This window comes from Odocoileus virginianus, chromosome 31 (genome assembly GCF_023699985.2).
Source record: "Odocoileus virginianus isolate 20LAN1187 ecotype Illinois chromosome 31, Ovbor_1.2, whole genome shotgun sequence".
NCBI lineage: Eukaryota > Metazoa > Chordata > Mammalia > Artiodactyla > Cervidae > Odocoileus > Odocoileus virginianus.
In genome coordinates, this window is record NC_069704.1 from 29,603,179 (window position 1) to 29,618,077 (window position 14,899).

The 14,899-nt window shown below is 41.0% G+C and overlaps 1 protein-coding gene across 10 annotated transcripts in view; it reads right to left on the bottom strand.

Annotated features, from left to right (window-relative positions):
* AOPEP (aminopeptidase O (putative)) overlaps nt 1-14,899 on the bottom strand; it is a 392,900-nt gene that overhangs the window by 279,045 nt on the left and 98,956 nt on the right. For all 10 annotated transcript variants that reach the window (XR_011484978.1, XR_011484979.1, XM_070459519.1 and 7 more), the window contains exons 4-5: nt 11,213-11,366; nt 3,695-3,940 (exon numbers count right to left, since the gene is read on the bottom strand). Coding sequence is in view for 8 of the 10 variants with exons in the window: in XM_070459519.1 (XP_070315620.1) it covers nt 3,695-3,940; nt 11,213-11,366 (400 nt within the window). In the remaining 2 variants the exon portion in view is untranslated. The remainder of the gene's footprint in view (nt 1-3,694; nt 3,941-11,212; nt 11,367-14,899) is intronic.

Here is a 14,899-nt window from a genome sequence, read left to right on the forward strand (position 1 = left end):
ATTTCAAGACAGACTAGGGGTGAATGGTCTACATGTGAGTGGTAGAGTAGGGAAGTACAGCCTCCAGGAGATGCTTTTTCATTTGATGCTCTAAACATAAAACCACTCTGCAATGATAAGCAGAAGATCCTTTAAAATCAAACAGAGGAGGGGAGAAAAAAGAACGTATTTGGATGTCAGCAAGGTAGTTCTGCCAACCTAATTACAACCTGTGACATGTAATTGTGAACTGCTGAAAGACAAATGGTGAAGCTAAGCATTTATTATAAACATACACAGAGGTAAGACAGAGGTGTTAATTTTGAGGCAACTGTCATAAATCTGATTCCAGGATATTATTCCATTAACATTATTATTATTATAACAAAGAGTATAAGCAGGATGACGAGTTCCTTTCATGTATTTCTCAATACCGAGGAAATTAGGCTTACGAGTCAATACCCAGCTGAGACATTTGAGAAAACAAGAGGTCCAATGAAAATGGCAGAATGCTAATTATACCAACAAGAAGAGAGTTGTTCTATACATTAGAGACTCATTTAAAATGCATTCTTATCTTCATTTAGACACCATATTACTCAACCCAAGAAAGGTACACTCCAGGGCTCCTTACATGGCAGATTCAGCCTTCATAGGAAAGCAAAAGTAAAATGAAACAAAACAGCAAGCCCACACTTTCTAAATGAGAAAAGAATGGGAATCTGACTGTCAATAGTGTCTTAAAGGCATACTAGTCATTTTTCTCAAAACCGGAATAACATGAAAGTATCTCTCCTCTGGAACAGTGATTCAGAAAAGGGGGAGGAGTTAATATGTTACAGGTCCTATTATATTAAACAGTAATAAAAATCATGAAGTGCAGTACTGATAAATGTTCTAGTTTTACTGCTATGTTTGAAAAGCACTCCAAATTCTAAAATGTTGTGCATTTTTTACTTCCATATAAATTGATTTGTCATTATCATACATTTAAATTATACAAATGTGTTTTTTTAAAAATCCATACTGAAATATCAAAATCAGGCTCAAAAACAGACTTAGGAAAATTTTATTCATACAAATTATGATATGCAATATATAAAATACAGTGAAATCATTATGGATATCATCCAAAAGTTTTAAACACTCTTTAAAATGGTTATTAATAATTTATTCATTTTAGTTCATGTGGGACTGTTTAAAGTCATCTAGCAAAAAAGAAACTAAATTAGTATAAAATGTTATTCATTAAAATTAAGACCGAGTCATTAAAGAAGTCCAGAGGTATGGAATTTATGATCTTGCATACATGTTTATAAAATGTGGACTCAGGGAAGAACCATTTAATTTACCAAGAAATCCTTTGATCTCCAGTGCATTACAACTAATAGAACAATGGCAAATTTCAGCGGAGACGTCTTTTTGAACGGCTCCTACTAGACTTGAGATTTCTCTACTTCTATTTAGGGTACAGAATTGACCTGCAAGACTGTCATTTTTGTTCCAGTTTGTTTTACACAGCCCCAAGCAAAGCCTTGACCGTAAATAAGGCAACGGGGCCCCAGGAGCCAGCTGAGTCATAAACCCTACTCAGTCGCATGTGGCTCAAGGTGTTGGGATCCCGAGAGAGTCAAGCCAAGCAAGTGGAATCAATTTAGGTCAGAGTTAGGAAAAACAGAGTGTCTCCCCACCCCCAACTGGCAGGGCAAGACACCACAATCCCCCCCTCCACTGTTCAAATACAGGGAGTGGTAACTAAGCCCAGGAAAACATCTAGACCAGGGCAGACTATTTCCACAGTCTAAAAAGAAGGAAAAAAATGATATTTGACAACCAACCACAAATTTTTAAATGTACGGTTCTCCTGTTTTTGAGCATAAAAGCAGTCTTGTTCCTGCTCAGTTATTATCACCATCACAGCTTTTGACATTTGTGCCCAGTACCATTTGGCCATAGGATACTTAGGCTTATTACTTTAAAGAAACAGATTTAAGCATGTTTAAATCAATTTAATATTGCAAAAAGCAGCAAACACACAGCCTACCTGCCTGGGCAGGCAAACTTAAAAAGAAAAGCTTTATAGATTGGCCTACAGGTCAACAAATTCTGGTTTTGGCAGACTGATGTCAGGAAGGAGTTGTAGAAAATAAGTTTCTCTGTATGAAAACTACTTGGCCTCTGGTTCCCTCAGGTCAGAACTTGGAACTGTTGGCAAACATGCCCTGAAAAACTGCAACTCTCATAAAGTGCTAAAAACTTCCAAATAAATGCAGTGCCTCAAAACTGTGTACAAATAAGAAACATTTAATGAACAACCCTTCCTTTGCCAATAATTCCACTCAAATTAAGTCCAGCAGAATCTTCAAAGGGACCAAGGAAGCCCCCTTGTTAAGACAAATTCTATATATAGACAGCCGAGACAATTACATGAGGCACATAACCAAATATATATAATTATCCTAGTTTTTACATTCCCATTATCTTCATGAATATAGGGTAAAAATCAGTCTAAATGACCTTCTCAGACCTCCTCAAGGATTAAGACTAGCCAGTTAGCTTTTAAAAAGTATACGTGTATAGTACAGATCAAAGGCAAGTGTTCTGGTCAGTTCTTTTCTACTCATGGGTTTTACTAAGAATGTGTGCAGCTTTCAGGGAAAACACCACAAATGACAGCTGTTCAAAAGCATGGAAATTAATTGGCAGCAGGAATTTCCTTGACTAATAGGGAAAAACTTAAAGTCACATGTTTTGATGAGCTTATTTTTCCCATCCTTAGTCAAGCGTATTCACTGTTAATGATTAAGATTTTCAAACAGAAATATAACCAAGAAAAGCCTGAGTACATAACCAAGTAAAATGCTGAGTGAAACACAGCTCCCTATTACTGAATGAGCAACAGCATTAATGAATGGATTTTAGGCATAAATTACACACAGGGAAAGATTCAACTTGCAGGTCTTGATTTTCCATATGAACTAAATTGGGATGACAGTAAGAATAATACAATATATTTATTATATTAAAAAATAGTAGCAAAACAAGTGACCCCCCTGAACCTCCCCTAGTAAGCCATCTGCTCTGAGCTGTTTTTCTAGCAGCGGTGATAGATTTACACTGATCCATCCACAGTCTCTCTGACACAGGGGCTCTCAAGTCGTTGCCCTTGTGACCAGTGGTGAGAATGGATGAGACAGCTGGACAGGATTATGCGGCAGCCTGTGCCCTAGAACCAAGTTGTGTTGACTCTGCCCAGAGCTATGACCTTGGGCTCATTAGCATTATGCTCTTACCGCCTAAGCTAACTGGCCACTGATTAGCCACGATCCAGCATACGCCACTCTGGGAGCACAATGTGTTCTCAATCACAGCAACAATGTGAGTTGTTATTTTCAAGGCAACTGAATTGAGCCCATGACATGCAAAGGCTCATGCATGGTGGAGTGTACACACACTGTCCCTCAAGGTAGCAATGAGATGGCCCTTCTCTATCAAATGACTGCTCTGACAGTTCAGAGAAAGCAAGAAATAGTCAAAGAATTTCCAGGAATCTCCCTGGTGGTCCAGCGGTTAAGACTCTGTGCTTCCACTGCAGGGGGTGTGGGTTCAATCCCTGGTCTGAGAACTAAGATCCTACACGCCACACATGCCAAAATTTAGAAGAAAAAAAAAATTCCAAAGCACGTTCTCCAGGCACCAAAACAGAATAACATACCTGGCCATCCCCAGACTTGAAAAGTTGGCAGGGACAATGAGTATATCCAGCCTGGAGAATGGGTGTGTTCCCAGGACAGAGTGTGCTGCGGAGAGGCAAGGAGGGATGAGCGGCAGCAGGGTCTCCTGGCAGGCACGCTCCAGGCACACTGGAGCAAAGACCCGATGAGGAATGATCTTCTGGGCGGTGGCAGAAGCATTCTGGAAGCGGCAGGGGTATTCCATGTGACCACAAAAGCCAACATACCTGGGAGCAATACGAAAGAAACAGATGCATTTTATGGTAAATATGGTTTATTCCCCTTTCCATGGAGATGAGGTACTGACACAGACATAGACAACTTCCAGGAGACAGTGGTTCTAATGGACTGATAAGCAAAACAGTTCATTTGAGTTCTTGTCTTGTTTATTTCTATAGAGTGGTGAAAATATTACAGGTCAAAACACTTATCAAAGTGCTGAATTGATTATCTTCAATCTAAGCTAAGTGGAAGCAGTAAAATCTTGTTTTAGAATAAACAGGGAGAATCTCTAAGATTCAAAACAACAAAGCAATCCCCTAGTAAAATAAAAAGCAATTCCTATCCTTAGAAATGTGTTTTTCAAATGTCACTATGGGAAAAATCTTCTCCAGTTCAGAATAATTTGCAACTTAGAAAGGAAGGAACAGAGCAACCAAGTTAAAGATCCCACTCTGAAATGCCATAGAATAAAAGATGTAGACTCAGTGATGTATCCTGTGAAACAAATCACAATGCCATTTCAAGCTTTTCAAAAGAATATAATCCATTTTACTGAAAAGTAACCTACAATAACTGTTCTTTATGAAGGCCCTCAAAAGTTTTGCTGTTGAGGATTACAGGAGCACTTTGACACAACACTTTCCCCAATCCACTTTCAATACAAATTTAACTGAATCAACCGTTTAAGGAAACAGATGAGAGCCCGGCCCACACCATCTGACCACTGCCAGTTATTCTGGCAAAGGTGGAGCCGGAAAAGAATTCCTAGAACCTGACTCAGAGGCCTCAAGAGAATGTATCTACCCAAAGAAACCAACATCAAAGGAAACTATTTTTTTTACCTGCTAAGACAGCCTTTATTCAAACAGAAAGGGAAGTCCCTCTAATTTGAAACTGCAAATTATAATTCTAACTGTACATACTTCTTCACAATGAATACTGAAACACTTTAAAATGCTGGCACATTCCAATACGGGCAGACTACACCAATAACTCGTTTCCACGTGCTTAACGTGCCGTTCACCCATCCAAGGCCAGCCCTGCCCAAGAAGATCCAAACCGCCATGGAGATAAGCCTCACCCTCCGCCAGCCTGGGACACAGAACACAGCTTTGTGCGCCAATGACATTTTACCACAGGTTAGGGTAAGAGAAGTGGGTGGAGACCCATAAAAACTTCTGACAGGATAAAGTGACAGGAAGAACATCATTATTGTCATTGAACATTAGTCAAAGTCTCTGGATTAATAACCCTGCTTTACAGAGAGAGTGAGTAGAAATGCCTTCTGGTAAACATCTAACTGAAAAGGCTGCAATTGTCTACCTGACAAATACTGTGTCAGTACATCAATTCAATCAAAAGTTAGAGAAGTTTGGGGTAGACAAAGGTACACACCAAAAAGCTACTCTGTTAAAAAAAAGGAGGGGGGGAGTTAAATTTTCTCTGGACAGGAATGACACTAGCCAAGGTAATGAGGGTCATTCCAGTTGTGTGAATTACCACTGTTTTTCATAATCAAAGCCTGAGAGAATGTGCAGGACTTTAAGGCAATCTAGCTATAATCAAACTAAGTGAGATGATAAGACTCCCAATAAAAATGGAAACGGCATCAGGGAAGCCACACATGTGTTCCTATTGGGGGGCGGGGGCACATCCGGAAACCTAGGCTTCAGAGGCTGGTCTCAGGCTGGCTAACTGACCTGAGTCAGGCAACTCAGTATCTGGGGCCCCTTCTTCGTAATCTCTAACATTCTCTCACCCGAGTGGCGGCTGGGGCAGGGGAGGAGTTGATTGGAAGGGGATGTGAGGGAACTCAGGGGGTTGACAGAAGTTCTCTGTCTGGTTTAGGGCACATACAATCATCAAAAGCTCATCAGGCCAAACACTTAGAATCTGCACACTTTGTTGTACGTTAATTATGCTTTAATTAAAAACAAACAGAGAATCTAAAACAGTTTCTAAGATTTCTCCTGGCACTTAGATTCCCTGACAACCCACCACAGGAGCCCCTTTCACGCAACAGCCATGTTCCTGAAGTGGTAACACGGTACTTTTATAAGGTCATGAATAGTCTCCCACAGAAGCAATATTAACCCAAAGATGCCATACCTTCCTTTCACACTAACCTTCAGTTATTAATTTCTGTGTATGTGCCTGCTCCAATACATTCTCAATATCACCAACAATTCAAGCAGTTGTAAATACCAGTTTCTTGCGTCCAGACTTGAATCAGAGTAAATATTTTAATAGTACATATTATTAATAATGCCTGATAGCTAATAAATAATCTGTAATACTAAGTAAGAATAATAAGCAATAATAAGTCCTACCGCAACTGCTATTAAACATTCACTAGGTGCCTAGCACTGTTCTGAACACTTTATATGCATTATCCCAACTAATGCACACAACATCCTGAAGCGTAAGAACTATTCTTTTCATCACACTGAGTCATCATAAGCTCCTCTCTGCTGACCCTCCTGCTCCACATACTTCATGATTCTTCTTGAGTAAATTAGGATCCTGGATTTTTCTCAAAGCTGAGCCCAGTTGGTCTGTGGTTCTCTGGCTTCCTGCTCCTCCTTGTATTGATAGTATTAGTGCCCATTAATGTTGCCAGGAGTGGGAAGAACTGGTGAAATATATGTGAGACTGGTAAATGATGGGAAGCTCATCACTGGTTCCCTCTCACACAATTGCTAGGCTAAAATTATTTTATAAGAGGTCTTTTCAGAGAGTAAGAATGACCATGTTTTACTCATAATCGAAAGGGTGAAAACTGTCAAGAAGCTCTTCTTCAGCCCAATCTCTTGTTTCAAGAAGGTGCTGTACTAGAACCACTTGACACAAATGTTTTCCTACCACAGGTTCAAAGGAATTGCTAGAAAAGTCTCCCTTGGAAAGCATATCTTTTACTGCTCACAAACCCCTTCCTCAGTTCAACCTGACAACTTAGTAAATATTTCCAGCATCTTTGCTCTATTCAAGACACCTCAAAGGATGCTGCCGTGTACACACGTATGAATAAATTTCCAACCCTATCTTTGAGGAGCTTACAGTTTTCTTGGGAGAAATTTTTTTTTTTAATTCTGAAAGGTACAGTGACATAGGTTACACAATTTATTAACATATTTTAGCAAGCAGCTTAGATGCTTGCTTACCATAAAAATCACAAGTGTTCAAAATGCCACCACCAGCCCCCAGTGAATTGTCGACAAAGATGTTAATATAAACTGCGATGTGGGAGTGTCTAGAAGCTGGATGCATTTTCTCAGGGCATTTAGTGCACTGCAGAGGAAACTGAGATGTGTACAGTAAGAGACAGAAAGCTGTCTTGAGAGAGCAAGGGCTGGAGAAATCAAACCAAGCCAGGAAGATATGAAAAGTTTTGCTCATAGTGAAGGATGTAATAGAAATTAGCATTTTTCCTATGATTTATATATATTTATAATGTACATATTATCAATATATTATATGTGTGTGTGTGTGTGTGTGTGTATGTATGTGAGCTGCTTAGTCGTGTCCGACTCTTTTGCGACCCCTTGGACTGTAGCCCACCAGGCTCCTCTGTCCATTGAATTTTTCAGGCAAGGATACTGGAGGGGTTGCCATTTCCTTCTCCAGGGGATCTTCCTGACCCAGGGATCAAACCCAGATCTCCTGCATTGCAGGCAGATTCTTTACAGTCTGAGCTACTAGGGAGACCCATATATATATGTAATTCCCTCTTTTCCAGACTCTCCAAGGGATAAACAGGGTTTATCCTCCAAGGTCCACAAGGGAATTTTCATCACCTTTGCAGCTCTAAAGAAGACCTCTTCCTGCACCAAGTCGTCCCTTCTCTCAGATGAACAACTTCAATGCCTTTTCTTCTTCGTGTTGCCTGGCTTCCTTGAGTTTAATCATTTTTGTTGAGTCCTCTGGACTTTATCCAAGTTTCCATGTTGTGCTTAAACTGAATGGCCCCCAAGTGAAGAAAATATTCTAACAAAGGCCTTGAGAGGTTAAACATAACACAAAAATTCCCCTGTGGCTCAAGAAGGTTATGCTGCAGCCAAATAAAATTGATAAACTTTCAGAAGTTCACCTAAGTGCTTTTTAACTAACGTATTTGCTCACCTAGAATGGGCTAGAGCATGCGTGGAGCTGGAGCTGGAAGAGGGAACATTCCTCACATAATTTAGGCCACATGAACAGTGATCAAAAGTTCAGTGACCAAAACTTTGGCTAAGTCTCTGAGACACAGATGAAACTTTCAGGCAAATGCAAGCCTGTGGTGTATAAAGGCCCTGTAAAAGTTACATTTACATGAGTTGAACTGGTGGTCTTGGGAAGGTTTGAAATAGAAAGGGTAGGGTGGGGGGCGGAGATGCTGAGGGAGGCAAGGGGACCAGATGTGAATATAACCAAAAACACCACCGCAGTTGGCACTTGAGAGCACCTTTGCTGGCAAACTTAGCATGGAGCCAAAGATTGAATGGATAAAAACACAAAGCCACCCTTTGATGACTAAAGACAGCACACATGGAGCATGCAGCCAGGGAAGGATTAAGCAAATGTAAGCTATTATTTTATCAGCAGTACATTTCTGATGGACAAGCACGGTGATAAATGGGGGGAAAACTTAGTCATAGCATGTTGGACACAGAGGGCGTGGGAGGGACGCCATTCCACAGGCCTGTGTCTCCATACAAGGACATGCTTCCCCAGAGTGGCAACCCTGACCTCTCTCCACAGCTGATGGGGTTGGCTTGCCACTTTGGGCTTTCTCTTTTTCAATCTGCTTGCCCACAGAGGGGTTACTTTTTGGCTGTTAGGCAATCTGTGTGCATCTGTGTTGTGGAGACTGGCAGAGGTCCACCTGGGTGGGTAACTGGGTGGGTGAGTAAGTTTGTCTAATTTGGAAATTAAGTATTAGAATGTCCACTGAGAGTATGCACCTGAGCACTCCCTCAGTCCAGCTTCGGTCAACAATAAAAGCTTTATTTTGCTTTTCTTCTGTCTGTTTCTCAATTAGTTCTAAACTCAGGAGGACAAAAGAGGAATCAAAATTACCCTTTCCCCTAAACCCCAAGAGGAATTTCAGATATAATCTCTTTCCAGAATCTCCACTTGATCTGTCCATATCCTGCTTCCATCACAACTATAGATGCAAGAAGAGTAAAAAGCCCTTGCAGTTACTTCTGGGCAGCAGAGAGCAATGACCGCTGCCCACTCCCCTCCGGTGTGTCTCTGGGAATATGGCTAGAAGGACAAAATAGCAAAGTTCTACCTTTGCTTTCTCCTCGTTTCCTAAGGCACACATTTCCCGACGTACACCTCCCCTAAGAGTCAATGAGCCCTGTGGGCGTAGGTGAAGAGCTCAGTGCTTCTTCACCACAAAGAATCTGAGAACCCTGAACAAAGACTTTCTTCTACAGAGAAGGGAAGTATGGCCTGCCCAAAGAGACATAATCAATAGAAATGGCTCTTTCAACCCTTAAAGGCAATGCTTTCAACTTCTGTTTTCTGTTCTAACATGACAGATTCCAATCAACAACAGTGGGAAGGTAGATCAGACTCCAGGTGAGGTGTGGATGTTACATGTAGCCTTTCAAAGTCCCCAGGCAAGGTTCTGAATCACCTCTCTAGGGGGTCAAGCTGAGATGTGAATCCATGTGTTGTATGTAACTCAATAGGGATATGGACATGAACAAGTTGCTGTCTGAAGCTTCTGTATCTTTCTGTGAAAAAAGGAGATAATAAAGCCTATCAACCTAATAGGCTTATCCTCAGGACTAACTGAGATGACATTTAGATCAAGACCCACTCTGACTGCAACACCCAGTGGCTTCTCTATCAGCTCAGGATAGGCTGAGATATGCTGCAGTAACAAATAAACCCGGTGTTTCAGTGCTTAATGGGAAAAAAAGTTATTTGTCAGTCATACCAAGTGTGCTGTAAATCCACATAACTCTCCCGGGCACCTGTCCTCCTGGCTCAGAAATCTGGGCTTCATGAAACTGCAGAGTGAGGCCTACTCCGTGATCTCAGTAACAGAGGAAGAGAGGGCCAGAGGGTAGAACAGGCAATTAAATGTTCCCATGTGAAAGTAAGATATGTCATTTCCATCCACAGTGTTCTTCCCTCAAGAGTACATAAATAAAACCCAATAAACAACCTAGGATCCTCTACAGAGCTCAGGACACGCAGTCCTGACAGACAAGTTATTGAGCAGGAAGTAGAAATTTCTTCCCTTCCTCCAAAAAGCAAACGCGGGCAATAAGACATGCCTATGTTAATAGAGGCCTCAGTGGCTTCATCTCCTAAGGGTACCGACTCCTACTGACACTGTGGTAAGAATGAAAGCAACATAGCAAAATAAAACCAAAACAAGAGGAATTTCACTAAGAGCATATCTTAGTTGGTTTTCAAGGATGAAATGAGCATCTGTATCATTGCTTGTCACTGAAAGGTACTGACTTAGTGACTTTGTGTCAATAGGACAAAAAGATTAAACTGAGGTGGGTGTCAAGGTCACCCTGGAACAAAGCATGATGCAACGATGTAAGAGGAGCAAGCACACTTCTGTGCCTCTTACATGCATTCTCCTTCCTTTTGGCTCTGAAAACTAGATATAGCTGAATGCCCAGGGAGGAGGCTATAAGCAAATATCCAAAGGCCCACACTAATTTTTAAAAGCTTTGAATTTCTCTGATCCATCCTGAAAAAGAAGAAATTGCTACTGAAGTTAACAGAGCCCTGACTCAGCAAGATTCTCATAACCTAATGGCCTTCTGACAGCTTCCTCGTGTCCTGAGCTCCAAGGAGGCTGACTCTCCCCACTGAGGGAGGGCAGCCCCCACAAGCGCAGGGCTGATAACAGGCAAGGAATCAAAACAGCAAAGTGGCCCACAAAGTAATCCATCAGACAAGCACCTTCTTTCCATTCAGTTGTGCTTTTGAAAAAATAAGTACTGAAAACCAAAGTTAAAAGGTGTAGAAGGAGATAAAGTATTGAATCTGATGATTCTGTTGACTTAATGAAACACATAAAAATATTTCACCTGACTACACAGAGGATCTCATATATATTTCTTTTTCTTTCTGCATAAACAATATGCCCACATTTCTGCCTCTCAACTCTCTTTCACTCCCAGTAGGGTTTTTCCTGCTTTGATTAATCATATTTTGGTTTAGTTTCTCAGCAGGAATGACTCACATTCCCAGTGCTTGGAATAAATGCATCATACTGCTCCCTCAAGTGTTTGTTTTTCAGCAAGTTCCCAAGTACAAACCTGAAGTCAGCTTCAGAAGGTGAGGAGGATCTCTCTATTGCCAGATCACTTGGTGAGCAGATCTCCGGCTTCATTTCTGTCCAGGATCCCACTGCAATTGTAAAGGTGGAGGCTGGCATTGGCATGGTGACATAGTAATGCCAACTTGAGTAGCCTACAAACAGAAAGAGAAAAACATAATGCGGCCAATGCATGGTCCTGGACTTTACTCTGCATTTTTTCTCTTTAGGCACTTGAGGAGCTTGTGTGCTAAGTTGAGATGAGCTAATTCTTGGAGGTGGAGCATTATTCTAGGTCTCAGCAAAAGAGAGATGATGGATTCAGGATAGCCAAGAAGATCTGGATCTCTTCCAGGGATCAGTTTGAAGCCCTTCAAGTGATGCTATAAACAAAGGGTTGAGGCAGTCACTAATAGCTAAGAACACATAAGGACAGAGGTTGTATGCTACTATGGAGTCAAGAACATATCTTATCCATATTGCCAGCACAGTACTTGGCATAAAAAAGAAGATGCTATGTTGAATGAATGAATAAATGACCATTTCTGTGCTGCCTAACTACTTTACCTAAATTCAATTCAGGTCACTCTAAAATGGATATAGCAAAAAAAAAAAGAAAGAAAGAAAATGAGACTAGGAATGAAAGTATATGGGTTTTAGCACCAACCCTGAAACTACTTATTTATGGAAGTTCAGGGCTTATCGCTCATCCTTTTTATCTGTTAATATATTGGGGTAGTCCCCTTTCCTCATCAAGCAGATGAAAACCAGAGCTTGAGAGGTTCAGGGGAGCCAAGGACTCCCAGTTAGTTGTAACAGGGCTGGAATTTGCAATTGGAGCTCCCTACCACGGCCATGTGTATACCCCCTCCACTCAGTCCAAACCACAGAGAAGGTTCTTACCAAAGGGGCAAATGATTGATAACATAAAATTATGCTTCTTCTCTTGTAAGATGAGGAAATGCTTTTAATGTTACTGAAATCTCCATGTATCAGTCAACCTGCCTTAATGTAATATTTTTTTCTGAGCATGTGTTATAAATTAGTGGTGTTTTCTTCAGGGAATCTAGTATCACCTCACATTATGGAACACGTAATGTGTGTCACTCTTCATGTTCCCATAGCGGGAGCTACCGCTGGAGTAACACTCCCAGCCTCTCTTTCGGCCCTTTACTAACTCCTTTCGAGGAGCTAGTCTTCTCTTTCTTATTCTAAGTTGCTGAGGGTTAAATACTCATAGAATGGCCTGTTGTCGTCCAATTTGGTCAATGAGTGGATAAAGTCAAATTCAGAGTGGAGATATTAACAGGCCTACATTGACCAGCAGACTTTTAATGATATTTTTTCAAAATGCCTTACCAGTAAAAATCAGTAATAGGTTGGATTTTGCTCTCCAAATACTTGGATTTTTTTAATCTCAACTAATCTGAATTTTCAAAGATTGGAGGGGTCGTTATTTATTATCCTCTGAAACTAACAATTTAGATAGAAATACATTACAGAACTTCTCTGATAAAAATCAAAATTTTAAATAGGAAACAAAAACTTAAACTTAGGACAAAATGAACATATCTCAAGTTTGAATAAACAGAATATGCTATCAAGTTTGGAAGTCAATAGAGGAGATACCTGAAGACGGAATACAGAAGGGCATGCTGCTGGAAACCCTTTACAGAGGCAGCCATTGTCTCAAACTTGCTTGTAAGTTTGATACTGGTTCTGCAAAAAGAGTGGCCACTCTTGAGATCACTTTCTCCTCAGCTGCCTAAGAAGCTGAAGGCAGGCTCCTCTTTAAAGAGAACCATGTCCTGGCTGTTATAAACAGTGCTGCGATGAACATTGTGGTGCACGTGTCTCTTTCAGATCTGGTTTCCTTGGTGTGTATGCCCAGAAGTGGTATTGCTGGGTCATATGCCACTTCTGGGCATACACACCAAGGAAACCAGATCTAAAAGAGACACGTGCACCACAATGTTCATCGCAGCACTGTTTATAATAGCCAGGACATGGAAGCAACCTAGATGCCCATCAGCAGACGAATGGATGAGGAAGCTGTGGTACATATACACCATGGAATATTACTCAGCCATTAAAAAGAATTCATTTGAATCAGTTCTAATGAGATGGATGAAACTGGAGCCCATTATACAGAGCGAAGTAAGCCAGAAAGATAAAGACCATTACAGTATACTAACACATATACATGGAATTTAGAAAGATGGTAACAATAACCCTATATGCAAAACAGAAAAAGAGACTCAGATGTATAGAACAGACTTGTGGACTCTGGGAGAAGGCGAGGGTGGGATGTTTCAAGAGAACAGCATTGAAACATGTATATTATCTAGGGTGAAACAGATCACCAGCCCAGGTTGGGTGCATGAGACAAGTGCTCGGGCCTGGTGCACTGGGAAGACCCAGAGCGATAGGGTGGAGAGGGAGGTGGGAGGGGGGACCAGGATGGGGAATACATGTAAATCCATGGCTAATTCATTTCAATGTATGACAAAAACTACTGCAATGATGTAAAGTAATTAGCCTCCAACTAATAAAAATAAATGGAAAAAAAAAATTTGCTTGCAAAAAAAAAAATAAAATAAAGAGAACCAAATCCAGTGATGCTGGAGACAATCTGATGATATGCATAGCTTCTCCTGGGCTTGAAGAAAAACCACAACTTAAAAAAAAAAAAAAAGGCTGCTGTGATATCAGGCCAGTACGAAGGTAGAGACAATCCCAGCAGTCTTGACAAAAGCCTGACATGGATCCGACGTGACATGCTGTACTGAGTCTGCCTCCCTAATTTTTCTACTTTCCCATGACTGCCTCATTCTCTGCAACCTCAAGCCTCCCCTATAGTTTGCTCCAATGAAGAACTTCAATTTGGACTGGACAACACAATGAGAGCTGGCATAAGTTGGGGGGTGGGGAGGAGGAGATATGAGAAGAGGAAAGAGGGTATGGGAAAACAGTGAAATATCCTAGGTTTTGAATATCCTAGGTTTAAAGAGAGAAATTTCAAAGGACAAGACTCTCTGGATCACAGGGCTGTGGTCTGGTCATTCTATCTCTGAAACCTATTTTGGGGTGTTGTTGAACATGGGCTGTTGAACCTTTCTTTCCAAAACTTCAGCTCCTTGGTGGGGGGAGAGGTTCAGTAAATAAACAGCAACAGTGAGGCTTGCAGGTAAAAATGGAAGATTGAATACATATCTGATAAAGAGTTAATATTCAAAATATATAAGGAACTCACACAACTCAACAGCAAAAAAATATATAATCCTTATTTAAAAACTGGGTAGTGGAACTAGGTTGCTTTCTCCTAAAATCCAATTAAAGGACAGTAAAAGGATTTTCTTAAAAGGCATAAACCAAAAAGAACAAGGAGTATAAAACAGAAGACAATTACCCACAAAGTACTTGAAGCCAGAACGCAGGTAGGAAAAGTGGAAAATGACATGGCAGCCCTGAATCCTAAGTCAGCTGGGAGAAAGACAAGATTCACCTCATTTTATCCCCCAGATCCTCCCAAAGAGCTGTGAGTAGAGGCTAAACTAAGCAGGGTGGGCCGGATGACTCAGAGGGGCTCAGATCCCTGGGTGGCCACCCCTGCTCCTCACATCTGGGCTACCTGTCCACCCCCCCTTACACATGATAGCAAACAGCTGGAGGTTTATCTTCCAGAGAG